This window comes from Colobus angolensis, unplaced genomic scaffold (genome assembly GCF_000951035.1).
Source record: "Colobus angolensis palliatus isolate OR3802 unplaced genomic scaffold, Cang.pa_1.0 Scaffold2, whole genome shotgun sequence".
Classification (NCBI taxonomy): Eukaryota; Metazoa; Chordata; class Mammalia; order Primates; family Cercopithecidae; genus Colobus; species Colobus angolensis.
Window position 1 is genome coordinate 20823577 of NW_012115154.1, and position 17077 is coordinate 20840653.

The 17077-nt window shown below is 41.2% G+C and overlaps 1 protein-coding gene across 4 annotated transcripts in view; it reads left to right on the forward strand.

Moving 5' to 3' along the window:
* The window catches only part of ACTR3B (ARP3 actin-related protein 3 homolog B (yeast)), a 98383-nt gene that overhangs the window by 20929 nt on the left and 60377 nt on the right, over nt 1-17077 (forward strand). For 3 of the 4 annotated variants that reach the window (XM_011941524.1, XM_011941525.1, XM_011941527.1), the window contains exon 2: nt 1940-1995. The exons of the other annotated variant lie outside the window; for it this stretch is intronic. In XM_011941524.1, the coding sequence (XP_011796914.1) occupies nt 1940-1995 (56 nt within the window). The remainder of the gene's footprint in view (nt 1-1939; nt 1996-17077) is intronic. 4 annotated transcript variants of the gene reach the window in all.

A 17077-nucleotide genomic window follows, 5' to 3' on the forward strand; every position in this document is an offset into this window, starting at 1 on the left:
TTTTTTTTTTTTTTTTTTTTCTGAAACCCATTACACGTAGGCCACTGCTTCTGTTTAAGTAGGAAATTGTAGGAGATGTGATTTTTTTCTGGTTCCATCAGATTCTTTTTCTGACATTCATCATCCCTCTTGCAAATATTGGTCCTTCCCCTAGCAGTCTGACGATGATTACCTTTTTTATAACTGGTGAGAATACATTGAGCAGTTATTTCTGGAGTATTTGCCATGTGCCAGGCACTGTGCTGGGGGTGTAGATAGAACTATGAGAAAGGACCCTGTTCTGGGCAGCGTGGGGAACTCATAGTCTGACAGTGTGGGAAGTTGGATTTATTTGAGCGTCATTTTTGTGGGAAGTAACTGATGTAGCTTGTTAAAGACACAGATTTGATGATTTTAGTGATTTCTGGTCTGCTTGTTGGATTCTGTGGGCATCTTTAGCCTTGGGTTAGTAATTCATTTATTTATATGTATTTTCTGGAATATAATTCCAGATGTTAAAATTGGGAAGGATCTGGAATTCTAAAGGTCAGGCTCTGTTGCCTCCGTTCTGGGTTGGCTCTCGGTTGGCTCTGAACTCCACCTTGTAGGTGGAGCCCTGGACTGGAGTTGTTGTGGGTCCACTTGGCCTCGTACTCTGTTTCCGGCTCTTGAGTTGTGGAACTGGAGAGGGCTTCACATGGTCTTACCTCCAGAAGCTCCTTGTAGGGCCTGAGGAGTCTCAGGACTTGGCATTGCCCTGGCTCCTGTGGCTTGAAGACCTCAGATCCTGGGGAAGTTCAGCAGTCATATGTGATTTGAGGGGAACTAACTTGTTTCTTTTTTTTTTCGGTCTCTTACCATTCACTGTGTGTTCAAAAATAGTAAAATTAGCATATGGTAAAATATATTTAAAAATTGTAAAATTAATTTATTAGAATTTGGAAGTATTACCAGATCAAAAATTTAATATCAAGCATCTTGAAATAATTTTTAAGTAGAATGAATGAATCAAGTTAGTTTCAACACTGCTAGTATTAGCTAGCATTATTACAGAATGACGGCTTGGTTGTCCAGACGTTACTGTTAATTAGAGTAATCCTAATAAGAAGGGAAGCGCTGATGAGCCTTCTCAATTTACTTACCGCTTTTCAACTTTATTTCCAGCAGATGGTTCTGAGTGGTGTTTTTTTTTTTTTTCACCACCCCCCCTTTTATATTTAGGAGATTAGCAAATGCTTTTGGAACAGATAGTAGTATTTTGGCATTTGTTTTAGTTAAGACTTTTGGAATCTATCATGCAGTGTCTTGACAGAAAATGGGCTCCTTCTGAAATGAGATGATAAAGAGATGCTCTTGTCAGATGATTCTCAGGAGACAGCAGTAGCTGTTTCTTAGACATATGCCATGACATTTTAAGAAAATTATATAATCATTTTCTAACTGCCGCCCCCCACCCCGCAAAGTTCAGGAAGTTTGTATAAAAGTTCTAGGAAGTAAGTATACTTCTTAGAGAGCCAGCGTTGGAATTAGCCTGCATATGTAGATTGGAGTTCTTTTTCTGCAGTTCACTAGTGTGGGCAGTTTAATCAACTTCTCAGCACCTCCCTTTTCTCATTTGCAAAACAGGGATAATTTCTACTTTCTTCACAGGGTTTCTGTAAAGATAGAGTGTAAAAGCACTTTTAAAGTTATTAGGGATGCATAAATGTAATTTATATGTTAGTATATATGTCTTTTTTTTCTACTAGAAGCAAGCATAATATTTTAAGTTTTTGCAAAACTGCTTTCTTTGAAATTAGTGTTTGATTCTCAGTGATCACAAGTTTTTTCTTTTTTAATTTCAAGGAGTATTCTGAGGCTTGATATTTTAGGACTTGGAGAGCTTATAATGAAAGACATTAATCCAATATAGACGAGAGTATTATTGTCTAAACATGTGTTGATGACTTTGTGCTTTTAGGTATACCAAGCTTGGCTACGCAGGCAACACTGAGCCCCAGTTCATTATTCCTTCATGTAAGTAAAGCTCTATCCTTGGGTTTATAAAGGTTTGTGTTTCTCAGAATTGTTCTAAGTGTTCTGATTCTGTTTTTCAAGGCATATTAATGTACCTATGTACTTACCAGCTTCTTTTAGAAGACCGTTCTGGTTACCCACAACTTTCTAGCCCTTTTGTTCCATTCTGATAAAGCCCTTGTCACTGTCATTGGAATCTCAGCTTGGGTGGTCAGCAGGGTCCGTTTATTCAATTATAAATGCCTGAACTGCCTAGAAAAAGTGTATCTGGTCGTTAAGGTTAATTTGTAATTTTAAGTACATACAATCTGTTAGCTTAGTAACTTAATGGACTGAATATCTCTTGTACTACACTATCCACTCTATTGAAAGATTTTTTTTTTTTTTTGGTGGAAATGATAGGCCTGGTGACTGTTTTTATTGTGTTCAGTAGTGTTCTATTTTTGTTTAAGTTTTAATCAGTAGAGAATAAGTTTAACAGAAGTGTCCTTGCCGTTTGGCATGGGGCATTCTACTCACTCTTTATTTCCTGTAGGAGTCTTCCCGAGGTTAGTCAGTTGTTAAAGGTTGAGATTCTTGGCTGGGCGCGGTGGCTCACCCCTGTAATCCTGGCACTTTGGGAGGCTGAGCCGGGTGGATCATCTGAGGTCGGGAGTTCGAAACCAGCCTGGCCAACATGGTGGAACCCCCGTCTCTACCAAAAATACAAAAATTAGCTGGGTGTGGTGGCGGGCACCTGTAATCCCAGCTACTCGGGAGGCTGAGGTGGAGAATCACTTGAACCCAGTGGGTAGAGGTTGCAGTGAGCCGGGATTGTGCCACTGCACTCCAGCCTGGGTGACAGAACGAAAACCCCACCCAAAAAAAAAAAAAAAAAAACAAAGGATAGAATTCTCTGGAACTATCTATATTTCAGGTTATTATTTGGAAACGGTTTGATGTATTCATCAAGAGTAAGTGAAATTCTGTTTTCTACATGTAGCTCTCGTAAGTTGTGATTTTAGAAATCGTCAGTTTTCAGGGGGCTGTGATGTTGTAATAACAGGCTCTGTGAAGAGTGAGGAACTTGGAGAGGGAAAAAACAGCTGGAGAGAAGGTGCTTGATTCGTGTTTATTCAGGGGAGGGCTAAAGCGGTGTTTGGTGAATGGGGGTATTCACATCACTAGAAAGTGGACTCCAGATTCTTCGGGAACATTTAAGTAACCTCATTCCAGTTCCTTGCTTGCTGAAAAACCGGCCATGAATGTGATTTTCTAGATGTGAACGCGCTGCCGTGAATGGGTTATCGTGATGACTGGCGTGATTGGCCTGCTGTGTCCTCATTTTGAATTCGTAAATGAGTGTCTTACTGTGCTTGGGCTGCCATAACAAAATACTGAAGACTGGGGAAATTAATGTTATCATAGTCTGGAGGTTGGAAGTCCAAGACCAAGGTGCTGTCAGGGCTGGTTTCCGGTGAGGCCTCTCTCCACAGCCTGCAGAGGGCCGCTTCTCTCTGTGTCATCACATGGTCTCATCTCCGTGTCAGTGTGTGGGGTTGCTGGGGACCTCGCTGGTGTCTCTTTCTCTTCTTATAAGGCCACCACTGTTATTGATGGGGACCCCACATTTACCCTAACCGCCTCCCTAAAAGTTTCATCTGCAAATGCAGTCACATTGAGGGTTAGGGCTTCAGCATAGTGAATTCTGTGGGGACATGGCTCAGTCCATGACAATTGGTGTTCTGTAGGATGAATCAGTCTTTTGTGAATTTCGTTAATGTGAATGCCCCAGAACCCGATCATTCCATGCTGAGTTGATAAATTGAACTTCCTGACTTTTCAAAGCAGAAGATTAGATTTTAACCTTGTTAAGTGCAACAGCTATAAAAGGCTGACCTTGCACCTTTTGCTTTAATGTGTTGCCATTTAAAGCTGTCGGTAGCATTCAGTTGGCTGCCCCATTTAACCTGTCGTCATTAGTAGAGACGGGAAGCGAAGACAGTTATTATCAGGATTTCATTCACTGTCAAAAAGCAGGAGAGCTCTCAGACTGTGGCTGTCAGAACCTTAGCAGTCGCAGAAGCTGGGAGGATAATACAAATGTCAAAGAGGTGGGAGTAAAAGAACAGTTACTTTGTTGGGCTGAGTTTGTTGCGAGAGATGGAGGCCCCAGGAGTCAAGGTTAGAAGATGTTCGGGCAGAAGTGAGGATACTGAGATGTGGAAGTGAGGGCCTGGGTCACTGTGGACAGTTAGCCTGCTGCATGTCTTGGGACTGGGAGTGGAACCGTTTTGTGCAAGTGTGTGGATGTGTGGTGAGTGCTGGAGCAAGACTTTCTCTGCTGGGCACGGAGGGGAGGCACTGTGGGGGTGTGGAGAAGCAGCGGTGCTGTAGGATGGTGGGGAGAGCGCCAGGAGGTGGAGACGACCTGTGGAGAAGGCCCGGGTGGCGAGGGACTTGCAAGTGTCCTCTTCTGTTTTTATTTTGCATACCGGGAATTTTCAGACTGTTTGTGAGGCTTCTCTCTGGGGCCTGGCCCACTGGACTAGAGAATCCTCAAGCCCCATCCTTGCCTCCAGGGGCATCTCTGCTTGTGTCTGGTTTGTTGGAGCTTCTGTGCAGAGTTTGCTTGGTTGTTTGAAGAACGTTTTTCCCACTTTTTTTCTTAAGTTGTTGGAGGATATCGGTGGTCCTGCCACAGCTTCAGGCAGAGAATGTGTGGTGATCAGAGAATGTGTGGTGATCAGAGAATGTGTGGTGTAGAAAGAGGCTGGAGGAGGAGCAGCGAGGGGCTGAGAGAAAGGGCACACATTCTAGAAATTCGATATGGGAAGAGTTCAGGTGTGAAGAAGTTTAAGAGCCAGGGAAGAGAGTTAGGCTGCAGATAGAAAGTATAACAACGGGCGCTGTGGCTCATGCCTGTAATCCTAACACTTTGGGAGGCCAAGGTGGGCGAATCACCTGAGGTCAGGGATTCGAGACCAGCCTGGCCAAAATGGCGACACCCCATCTCTACTAAAAGTACAAAAATTAACCTGCATGGTGGCGGGTGCCTGTAATTCCAACTACTCGGGAGGCTGAGGCAGGAGACTCACTTGAACCCGGGAGGTGGAGGTTGCAGTGAGCCAAGATTGAGCCACTGCACTCTAGCCTGGGGGACAGAGTGAGGCTGTGTCTCAAAAAGAAAAACAAAAACAAAAACCACACACACACACACTCACACTCACACTCACACACTCCATGCCATGGACTCACCACCGGGAATGAACACATCAGCATTACTGCACATTTCATCTCTGTATCAGAGTAAATGAATAAATGATACATTATAGGCTGAGTATCAGCCCCCTCTTCTTTCCCTCTTTCCTCTGGTGGATATTTTCTGATTGTATTTCTATTCAATTTTTGTCTGTATATAACATGTACAAATATACATTGTTTTGTGAGTTCAAACATTTCCAAAATGGTATCACACTGTAACTAACTTTCTCCATGGTCTTTTAAAGGAAAAACCCTCAATATTATGTTTTTATCATGTGTCAGTTCTGATACATACAGATGTACATCAGAATTCTAACGTGAATATACAACAGTTTTTTCCTTTTGGGTATTTTTCACATTTCTCTGTTATATAAAATGGTGCAGTAAAAATCTCCTTATGCATATCTGCTAGTTTCCTGAGAGGAAATAATCAGAAATTGAATTGTTTTGTCACAGAGGGTACACCCCTTCACCCTTAGGCAACACCGTGTTAGGTACGGCCACGTGGCTCCTCCAGGAGGCTGTCCTGGTGTATATCCCGTCGGCAGCGTGTGAGCTTCTGCCTCGTACATCCTTGACAATTGGTATTGTTTGACTTACATTTTGGTCAGTCTAACGAATGTAAAACGATGGCTCATTCAAAAAATTTCTGTTTCTCAGATTACTGATAAGGTTGAGCACCTTTCATTGCTTGTTCATATCTTTTCCCATTTTTCTATTGCATTTTTTAATGGAATTACAGGAACTCTTTGTAGAGATTAAATATGAACTTTTTGCAGACACTTTTTTATTCTAGGACATTTTAAAAAATTTTGTCACCTAGAAATTAAAAATTTTGATATAGTAATACTTTTCAGTCTTTTTCTTTTATAATCTGTTTCTATTTGAAAAAATGCATTTCTGCCGGGCACGGTGGCTCACGCCTGTAATCCCAGCACTTTGGGAGGCCGAGGCGGGCGGATCACAAGGTCAGGAGATCGAGACCACGGTGAAACCCCGTCTCTACCAAAAATACAAAAAATTAGCTGGGCGCGGTGGCGGGCGCCTGTAGTCCCAGCTACTCAGGAGGCTGAGCCAGGAGAATGACGTGAACCCGGGAGGCGGAGCTTGCAGTGAGCCGAGATCACGCCACTGCACTACTGCACTCCAGCCTGGGCGACACAGCGAAACTCTGTCTCAAAAAAAAAAAAAAAAAAAAAAAAAAAAAATGCATTTCTACTCCAAAGTCATAAAGACTTTCTCTATTTTTTCTAAGAAAATTTTAAGTTAACTTCTGGGTATGGTGTGAAGGAGATAGGTAATTTTGTTTTCCATGTGGAAGGCTGGTTGTCCCAGCACTATTTATTAAAAAGTGTGTTCCCATTTGGCACACCTCCTTGATCATATTGAGGTTCCATTTATGCTTGGGAATATTTTTGGTGTCTTTGTTTTGTTTCATTGATGTATTTGTGTTCCATACTCACAGTCTTAAATACTATTACTTTATCATGTTTTAATCTAGTGGATTCAATTCCTACTCATTTTTTTCCTCAGAATAGCTTTGGCTCTTTAGAATCAGCTTAAGTTCCATGAAAATTATAATGGGGTTTTGATTATTATTATTATTTTTATTTTTTTGAGATGGAGTTTCGCTCTTGTTGTCCAGGCTGGAGTGCAATAGTGTGATCTCGCCTCACTGCAACCTCCGCCTCCTAGGTTCAAACGATTCCCCTGTCTCAGCCTCTCCAGTAGCTGGGATTACAGGCGTGATCCCAGCTGATTTTTGTATTTTTAGTAGAGATGGGGTTTCACCATGTTTGCCAGGCTGGTCTGGAACTCGTGACCTCATGATCCTCCCGCCTCGGCCTCCCACAGTGCTGGGATTACAGGCGTGAGCCACTACGCCCAGCCTTGATTATTATTTATAGATTTTTTTTTTGGAGACGGAGTTTCTCTCTTGTTGCCCAGGCTGGAGTGCAGTGGCATGATCTCGGCTCACTGCAACCTCCCCCTCCCGGGTTTAAGGGATTCTCCTGCCTCAGCCTCCCCAGTAGCTGGGATTACAGGCGTGTACCACCACGCCCGGCTAATTTTGTATTTTTAGTAGAGACGGGGTTTCTCCATGTTGGTCAAGCTGGTCTTGATCTCCCAAGCTCAGGTGATCCACTGGCCTTAGCCTCCCAAAGTGCTGGGGTTACAGTCGTGAGCCACTGTGCCTGGCCTATTATTTATAGATTAATTGGGGAAAAATTTGACATCAAATTTGACTTTCTTGGATCGGAATTTAGTATTCCTACCCTTGAAGATGGTATATGTGTTTCATTGTTTGTTTATGTCTCTTGTGTTTTTCAGTAATGTTCTAATGTTCCAAAGTTTTTTTTTTTTTTTTTTTTTTTTGAGGCAGAGTCTCGCTCTGTTGCCCGGACTGGAGTGCAGTGGCCGGATCTCAGCTCACTGCAAGCTCCGCCTCCCGGGTTTACGCCATTCTCCTGCCTCAGCCTCCCGAGTAACTGGGACTACAGGTGCACACCACCATGCCTGGCTAATTTTTTTTAGTAGAGATGGGGTTTCACTATGTTGGTCAGGCTGGTCTTGAACTCCTGACCTTGTGATCCGCCCATCTCAGCTTCCCAATGTGCTGGGATTACAGGTGTGAGCCACTGCGCCCGGCCTTAAAGTATTCTTTAAAAAGCTCTTACAGGATGGGCGCAGTGGTTCACACCTGTAATCCCAGCACTTTGGGAGGGCTAAGGTGGGTGGATCACTTGAGGTCAGGAGTTAGAGACCAGCGCAGCCAACATGGTGAAACCTTGTCTCTACTAAAAAATACAAAAATTAGCTGGGCGTGGTGGCACACACCTGTAATCGCAGCTACTTGGAAGGCTGAGGCATGAGAGTCGCTTGAGCCTGGGAGGTGGAGGTTGTAGTGAGCTGCAATTGTGCCACTGCACTCCAGCCTGGGCAGCAGAGCCAGATGCTATTTCAAAACAACAACAGCAACAACAACAACAAAAAAGCCCTTACAGTCTTACACAGAGGGCTGGACACAGTGGCTCACGCCTGTAATTGCAGCACTTTGGTAGGCCGAGGTGGGAGGATTGCTTGAGCCCAGGAGTTTGAGACCAGCCTTGGCAACATAGTGAGACCTTGTCTCTACCAGAAATGAAAATAAATTGGCTACGTGTAGTGACACTCACCTGTGGTCCCAGCTACTTGGGAGGCTGAGGTGGGGGGATTGCTTGAGCCCAGGAGATTGAGGCTGCAGTGAGTTGTGCCTGCCCTGCTATGCTCTTGCCTTGGTGACATAGTGAGACCTTGTCTCGAAAACAAGCAAAACCCCAGAACAACTCTTTACATAGTTTTTGCTAGCTTTATTTTTAGGTACCTTTATGTTTTTGTTGCTGTCATCAAAATACTTTAAAAATTATATTTTCTAATTATTGCCAGCGTATGGGAATGCTACTGAGGTTTGTAAGTTTTTTTTTTTTTAAATCCAGCAACCTTTATTGACCTCTCTTATTTGTTTTAATAGTCTGCAGATTCTTTAAAGTTTTCTATGAAGACTATTGTATTGCCTTCAAATAGTGGTTATTTTGTCTCTTCCAATTCTAACACTTTGTGTTTCTTTTCTTGATCTTGCTGTGTTGACTAGAACTTCTATTAAAATAATGATCAGGACTGGAGACAGCAGGTGCTTTTTTGACTTTCCGACTTTAACGAGAATGAGATTTTATTATAGTACTCTACTAGTGATTACTGTAGGTTTTTGCAGAAATGCTTTTTCAGATTAAAACAGTGCTCTTCTACTCCTAGTTTAACCTGAGGGTTTTTTTTTAAGAATTAAAAATATCATGACTGACAGTGAGTATTGACATGTAGTCAAGGCTTTTCTGTTTTTGAGATGATCATATGGTTTTGGACATTTGTGGTTTTTTTTTTTTGAGACACTATACTTTAAGACTGGAGTGTAGTGACATGATCATGACTCACTGCAGCCTTGACTTTCCAGGTTCAAGAGATCCTCCCGCCTCAGCCTCCCAAGTAGCTGGGGACCACATGTGGGAGCCATCATGTCAGGCTAATTTTTAAACTTTTCATAGAGATGGAGTCTCATTATATTGCCTGTGCTGGTCTCGAACTTCCTGGGCTCACGCTATCCTCTCACCTTGGTCTCTCAAAGTGCAGAAATTATAGGTGTGAGCCACCCCACCTACTCTTAATAGGAGGAATTACTTTAATACATTTTCAAATATCAAACAGTTATTTCTTTTCTTTTTTTTTCTTTTTGTAGAGATGGGGTCTCTCTTTGTTGCCCAGGCTGGTCTCAAACTCCTGGCCTCAAGTGATCTTCCTGCCTCAGCCTCCCAGAGCACTGGGATTATAGGAGTGAGCCACCGTGTCCAGCTTGAACAATTATTTCATTTTTGGGATAAATCCTACTAGGTTATGAAATATGAAGTACATGCTGAACTGTAATTGCAAATATTTATTTGAGAACTTTGCGTCAATATTCAAAAGTGAGATTGGACTGTAATTTTGATTTCTTATTTTTGTCTGGTCGTGTATCAGGATTATATGGGCTTCATAAATGAGTTTGTTAGCTTTCTTTTTTTATTCTCTGGAACAGTTTGAATAAGATAGGGATTGTTTGTTCCTTCAAGCTTTAGTAAAAATATGTAACAGTCTTTTGAGAAATATGCTGGATTAAAAAAATGACTATTGTCGTGTCTCTCAACTGTTGTAGCAAATGTTCTGAAGTATCTGTGTCTTAAGTCCTTAGACACACTCTTCCTGATGACCTTCCTTAGATTGCCCTCAGATGACTTTTTTGGCATTTAGGAAAGCAGTCACGTCTTTTGCTGGTTATCCACATCCTATAATCCTATACCCAAACGATTTTTTGTTTTTAACTGCAGAGCTTGTTAAAAAACAGAACTGTTCTGTTTGCTTGTTTGTTTGTTTGTTTGAGACAGAGTCTTGCTCTGTCGCTCACGCTGGAGTACAGTGGCACGATCTCAGCTCACTGCAGCCTTCATCTCCTGGGTTCAAGCAATTCTGCCTCAGCCTCCCAAGTAGCTGGGATTATATAGGCAACGTGTGCCACGATGCCTGGCTGATTTTTGTAGTTTTAATAGAGACAGGGTTTCATAGTGTTGCCCAGTCTGGTCTTGAACTCCCGGCCTCAAGCTGTCCGCCCGCCTCAGTCTCTCAAAGTGATTACAGGCGTGAGCCACTGTGCCGGCCCATTGTTCTTTATTATTAAGTTTAATCTTGTTAGTTTTGATTCATCATTACAGCTGAAGTGTTTTATTTTCTAGTCTAAGTCATTTATAAACTCTGTCTTTAAAATATTTTATTTTGAAATAATTATAACTTAATAGGAAGTTGCAAAGATAGTTTAGAGAGATTCTGTGTACACTTTTCCTGTTTTTCCCCAAAGGTTGCATCTTACAAATTGTAGTGCAATATTATAACCAGAAGTGAGACCCTGTCTCTAAAAAACAAAAACAAAAACAGACCAGCCCCAGGAATGGATGTTGGTACAATGTGTGTATATAGTTCTATGTCATTGTAATTCTATCTGTAGATTCCTTGAACTACTACTGTAATCAAGTTACAGAATTATTTTCTCACTACCAAGATCTCTCGGTGCTACTCCTATATAATTACACTTACTTCTCTCCCTCCACTATTCCTAACCACTGCTCTGTTTCCATCTCTATAATTTTATCATCTCCATAATATATGTTCCTCAGTAGATTAATATTTAAACTGACGGTGGTATATCATACACTAAATACTACTCAGCAGTAATGCTACTACTCATACAGTGTGTGCCTGTTTTTTTTTTTTGAGACAGAATCTCTCTCTGTTGCCCAGGCTGGAGTGTAGTGGTGCGATCTTGGCTCACTGCGACTTCTGCCTCCTGGGTTCAATCAATTCTCCTGCCTCAGCCTCCTGAGTAGCTGGGATTACAGGTGCCCGCCACCGTGCCTGGCTAATTTTTGTATTTTCAGTAGAGATGAATTTTCACCATGTTGGCCAGGCTTGTCTCGAACTTCTGACCTCAAGTGATCCGCCTGCCTCGGCCTTCCAAAGCGCTGGGATTACAGGTGTGAGCCACTGTGCCCGGTCACTGTTTTTTATTTAGCTGATCAGTAAGTGTGTTATGATTTCTCATCATTTTCAGTTCCCTAATGGCTAGTGATGTCAAACATCTTTTCGTGTGTTTATTTGCCACCTGAATGTCATCTTCCTTGAAATGCCTTTTCATGTATTTTGTTCATTTTTAAATTTGACTATTTATATTTTTACTGTTGTGTTTTGAGAGTTCTTTATTTTTACTTTTATTTTAAAATTTATATTTTTTAGAAACAAGGTGTCTCTCTGTTGTCCATGCTGGAGTGCAGTGGTGCAATTGCACCTCATTGCAGCCTTGAACTCCTGGGCTCAGGTGATCCTCCTGCCTCAGCCTCCTGAGTAACTGGGACTACAGGTGTGCACCACCACACCTGGCTGATTTTTAAAGTTTTAAAGTTTTGTAGAGATGATATCTCACTATGAGTTGTTTATATATACCAGATATAAGTCCATTGGTCAAATGTGTGGTTTATAATAATTTCTTCCAGTCAGTAGCTTGGTTTTTTACCTTCACAGAGTTTTTCACAAAGTTTTTATTTTTGATGAACTAGCTTTTTTGATTCATTGATTTTCTCAGATTTCCTGTTTGAAATATCAGTGATTTCTACTGTTATCTTCATCATTTCATTCCTTTTGCTCGTCTTGGGTTTATTTTGCTTTTCTTTTTCTAGATTCTTAAGGTGGGGTGGAGTCATAGATTATTAGTTTGACACTCTTCTCATATAAGCATTTAGTGCTAAAATTTTCTGTATTAGCATTGCGTTAGCTGTGACATTCCTCCGAATTTTGATATGTTTTCATTTCATCCTGTTAATGTATTTTTTAGATTCTCTAAAACTTCCTCTTTGACTATGGATTCTTACAACTGTGTTTTTAAATTTCCAGATATGTAGGAGATTTTCTCATTATTATTATTATTTTTTTTTTTGAGGCGGAGTTTCACTCTTGTTGCCCAGGCTGGAGTGCAATGGCACGATCTCGGCTCACCGCAACCTCCGCCTCCCAGGTTCAAGCAATTCTCCTGCCTCAGCCTCCCTAGTAGCTGGGATTACAGACATGTGCCACCAGGCCCAGCTAATTTTGTATTTTTAGTAGAGACGGGGTTTCTCCATGTTGGTCAGGCTGGTCTCGAACTCCCAACCTCAGGTGATCCACCCGCCTCGGCCTCCCAAAGTGCTGGGATTACAGGCGTGAGCCACTGCGCCCGGCCTTCTCATTATTATTTGTTGCTGATTTCTGGGTTAATTTTATTGTAGTCAGAAAATACACTCTGTATGACTTAAATTCTTTTATATTTGTTGAGGTTTGTTTTATGGTCCAGCATAAGGTTTCTTTTGGTGTAAGTTGCATGGGCACTTGAAAGCAATGTGATTTCTCTTCTTGTTTGGCAGAGTGTTCTGTAAAAATGTCAGTCAGAGCCTGTAGGTTGATGGCATGATTGAATTATTTGATATTCTTGCTTATTTTCTGTGTACTTGTTCTATTAAGTGTTGAGAAAGAGACATTGAAGTTTACAATTATAATTGTGGATTTGTATGTTTTTTTCCCCATCGGTTTTTGCTTCACGTATTTTGCAGCTCTGTTTTTTGGTGCACACCCATTTAGGATTTCTATGTCTTCTTGATGGATTGACTCTTTATCATATATAATGTCCCTGTCTATAAGTGGTAATTTTCTTTGCTTGAAAGACTACTTTTTCTTATAGCAGTATAGCTGCTTGTGCTTTCTTTTGATTAACGTTTGTATGGAATGTCTTTTTTCATCTTTCTACTTTCAACTTACTTATATCATTACATTTGAAGAGTTTCTTGTAGACAGCAGAGTTCAGTCTTATTTTTTAATGCATTCTGCCAGTATCTATTTTTAATTGGTATATTTAGACCATTTATATTTATTGTAATTATTGATTAATGCTTTTCTGTTTATTCCTTTTGTTTTTTGTTTTTCTGTTTTGTTTTGCCTAACTTTTATGGGTTATTTGTACATTTTTTTTAGAATTGCATTTCGATTTATCTTTAGTTTTTTTTTTTTTTGGAAACAGAGTCTTGCTCTGTCGCCCAGTGGCACGATCTCAGTTCCCTGCAACCTCTGGCTTCTGGGTTCAAGCTATTCTCGTGCCCCAGCCTCTCAAGTAGCTGGGATTACAGGCATATGCCACCACTCCCAGCTAATTTATATATATATTTTTAGTGGAGACAGAGGTTTGCCATGTTGGCCAGGCTGGTCTCGAACTCCTGAACTTAAGTGATCTTCTTGCCTTGGCCTCCCAAAATCCTGGGATTACAGGTGTGAGCCATTGTGCCTGGCCTGTCTATTGTGTTTTTGCATACATCTCGTTGTATAGTTTTTTAAGTGGTTGTTCTAGTTATTATAATTAAAGAAATATATATATTTCCCCCCTTGGTCTACTGGTATCAACATTTTACCAGTTGGAATGAAATGTAGAAACTCTACCTCCCTGTAGGTCCCTTTACCCCTATTTCTTTTCTTTTCTTCTTTTCTTTCCTTTTTTCTTTTCTTTTCTTTTCTTTTTTTCTCCTCTTCTCTTCCCCTCCCCTCCCCTCCCCTCCCCTCTCTCTTCTCTTCTCTTCTCTTGACGGAGTCTCACTCTGTCCCCCAGGCTGGAGTGCAGTGGCGCAATCTTGGCTCACTGCAACCTCCGCCTCCCGGGTTCAAGTGATTCTCCTGCCTCAGGCCTCCCAAGTAGCTGGGATTACAGGTGCCTGCCACCACACCCAGCTGATTTTTGTGTTTTTAGTAGAGATAGGGTTTCACTGTGTTGGCCAGGTTGGTCTCAAACTCCTGACCTCAGGTGATCCCCTTGCCTCAGCCTCCCAAAGTGCTGGGATTACAGGTGTGAACCACCGTGCCTCCCCCCTGTTTCTAACATAATAGTCTTAAATCTTTCTTCGATATACATTGAATCTCATGAGATTCACATCAGTTATAATTTTTGCTTCAACTGCCAGACATAATTTAGAAAACTCAAGAGGAAAAGGAAAATAATTCTCCACATTTTTGCTCTGTCCATTGTTGTTTCTTTTTTCTTGATGTACCCAAATTCCTTCTTTTATCATTTCTTTTCTCTTTAGAGAACTTCCTTAGCCATTCTTTTTCATATTTATTTATTTTTTCATAATTAAAAAAACATAGGCTGGGCACGGTGGCTTACGCCTGTAATCCCAGCACTTTGAGAGGCAGAGGTGGGCGGGTCACAAGGTCAAGAGATTGAGACCATCCTGGCCAACATGGTGAAACCCTGTCTCTACTAAAAATACAAAAATTAGCTGGGCTTGATGGTGTGCACCTGTAGTCCCAGCTACTTGGGAGGCTGAGGCAGGAGAATCGCTTGAACCCAGGAGGTGGAGGTTGCAGTGAGCCGAGATCGCTCCACTGCACTCCAGCCTGTGTGACAGAGCGAGACGCCATCTCAAAAACAACAACAACAACAACAAAACAAAAAAACCCAAAAAATCATGGACTGCCTGAACATCCCAAGCCATTCTTTTGAAGTAGGAATGCTGTTGACAAATTGTGTCAGTTTTATTTCAATGGAAAGTCTTGATTTGCTCTTTATTCTTAGGGGATATTTTTGCTGAACACAGAATTCTGGATGGACAGTTCTTTCAGCACAAAAATGTTGTGGCACCTTTTTTTGTGTGTGTGTCATGATTTCTGATGAGAAATGTCCTTGGAAGCTGAATTTTTTCTTTTTTTGGTCTTTAGTTTTTTAGAAGTTTGAGTATAATGTGTTTTGGAATGGATTTTGTTTTGTTTTGTTTTGGGTTATCTTATTTGGGGTTTGTTAAGTACTGAATCTATTAGTTTATTTCTTTTTCTTCTTCCCTTTTTTTTTCTTGCCAAATTTGGCAGTTTTAGCCATTATTTCTTTGCATGCCTTCTGGTCCTGCCTTCTTTCTCTTTTCCTTCTGGGAATTGTAGTCCATGAATGCTAAATCTTTTCTTATATATCCCAGATGTCCCTGAGGCTCTGGGCTCTGTTTTTTTTTTTTTTTTCTTCTTCCAGTCTATTTTCTCTCTTTTGTTTGGACTGGGTAATTTCTGTTATTCTGTCTTCAAGTTCAGTGTTTCTTTCCTCTGTCCTTTTCTTCTGTTGAGGCCATCTCTCAAGATTTTTATTTCGGTTATTGTAATTTTTAATTCTGTAATTTCCATATGGTTTTGTCTTTATATCTTGTTTCTTTGCTGTGGCTTTGTATTTGCTTGCTGAGACTTCCTTTTATTTTCCATTTGTTTCAAGAGTCAAGAGTATTTGAGATTGCTCATTGAGGCATTTTGTGATGGCTCCTAAAATCCTTGTTTGATAAGTATAATGTCTGCGTTATCTCAGTGGCATTGTCTGTTGATTGTCTTTTCTCTTTTCAGTTGAGATGTTACTGGTTTTTGCCATGGTAAAGAGTTTTAAAATGGAAACCTAGGTACTTTGGGTATGATGTTATGAGGTTCTTATTTTAATTTTGTGTTTTAGCAAGTCTTTTCTGACACTACTCCAGCAGGGGAATGGGGATACCACTTCGTTATTGCCAGTTTGAGAGTCACAGTTGAGGTTCTTCTTTTGGCCTTTGTTGACAGTCACTTGGGGAGGAGTTCTGTGTTACTGCTGGGTTGGGATGGACTGTGGTATGTTGTGGTATACCAGAGATAGCTTGGGTGAAATAGATTATTTAGACAGATTTCTTCATTGTGTTCATAAGAACTGTTTGGGCCACATCTTGGTTTCCATAGGTATAGACAAAATATTTGGAATATAAGTATATATTGGAATATAAGCTCTATATACTTTTATTCTCTTGCATGGATACAGTTGCTTCCTGTATAGTAGTTAGAAGAAGTATACTTTGTGTGTGTGTGTGTATGTGTTTTAATTTATTTTTATTTTTATTATTTTTGATTATTATTAGTTTTTAGACGGCGTCTTGCTCTGTTTCCAGGCTGGAGTGCAGTGGTGTGATCTCGGCTCACTGCAGCCTCAGCTTCCCGGGTTCAAGCAATTCTCCTGTCTCAGCCTCCCGAGTAGCTGGAACTACAGGGGCGCACCACCATGCCCAGCTAATTTTTGTATTTTTGGGAGAGTTGAGGTTTCACCATGTTGGCCAGGATGGTCTCAATCCCTTGACCTTGGGATTACAGGTGTGAGCCGTGGCACACGACTATCTCTACAGTCTTTTATATTGACTTGACAGTTTAATTCTGAATTCACACACAATTAAGTTTGATCTTGCCCAGAGGATAGGATCTCTCACTTGTACTGGCACTTTGGCCAGTGGCCCTTTGGAATACCAAACTTGTGCGTCAGGCATCAGGTGGTTCTGTGTGGCGCCAGTGCGCCATTGAATGGTGCGGTCAGAGATGGGTGTTACCTGTTTCTGCAGATCACCGCGGTCGTCGTGGCCCAGCAGACTTTTCTAGCCCATGTTCAGCCCAAGGTCTCCGATGTCCTCTTTGCTTCTCATTCTCAGCCTCAGTTTCCACTTCACTCTTGCTTTCTTCAGTTCTGCTTAAGTTCTGTCCTTTAGTTTTGTGCCACTATTTATAACTTGGTATCTTTGAGACTTTAAAAGTGGCAGTGAGTTGGAATGAGAAAAGGAGGTGGGGAAAGTGATTTCTGCCCTGTGTCTTTTTCTTTTCGCCTTTTTATCCTGTTACTGCAAGATGCCTTTCTGATAAAAAGTCTTCAGTTTCACTCTTTTTTTTTTGT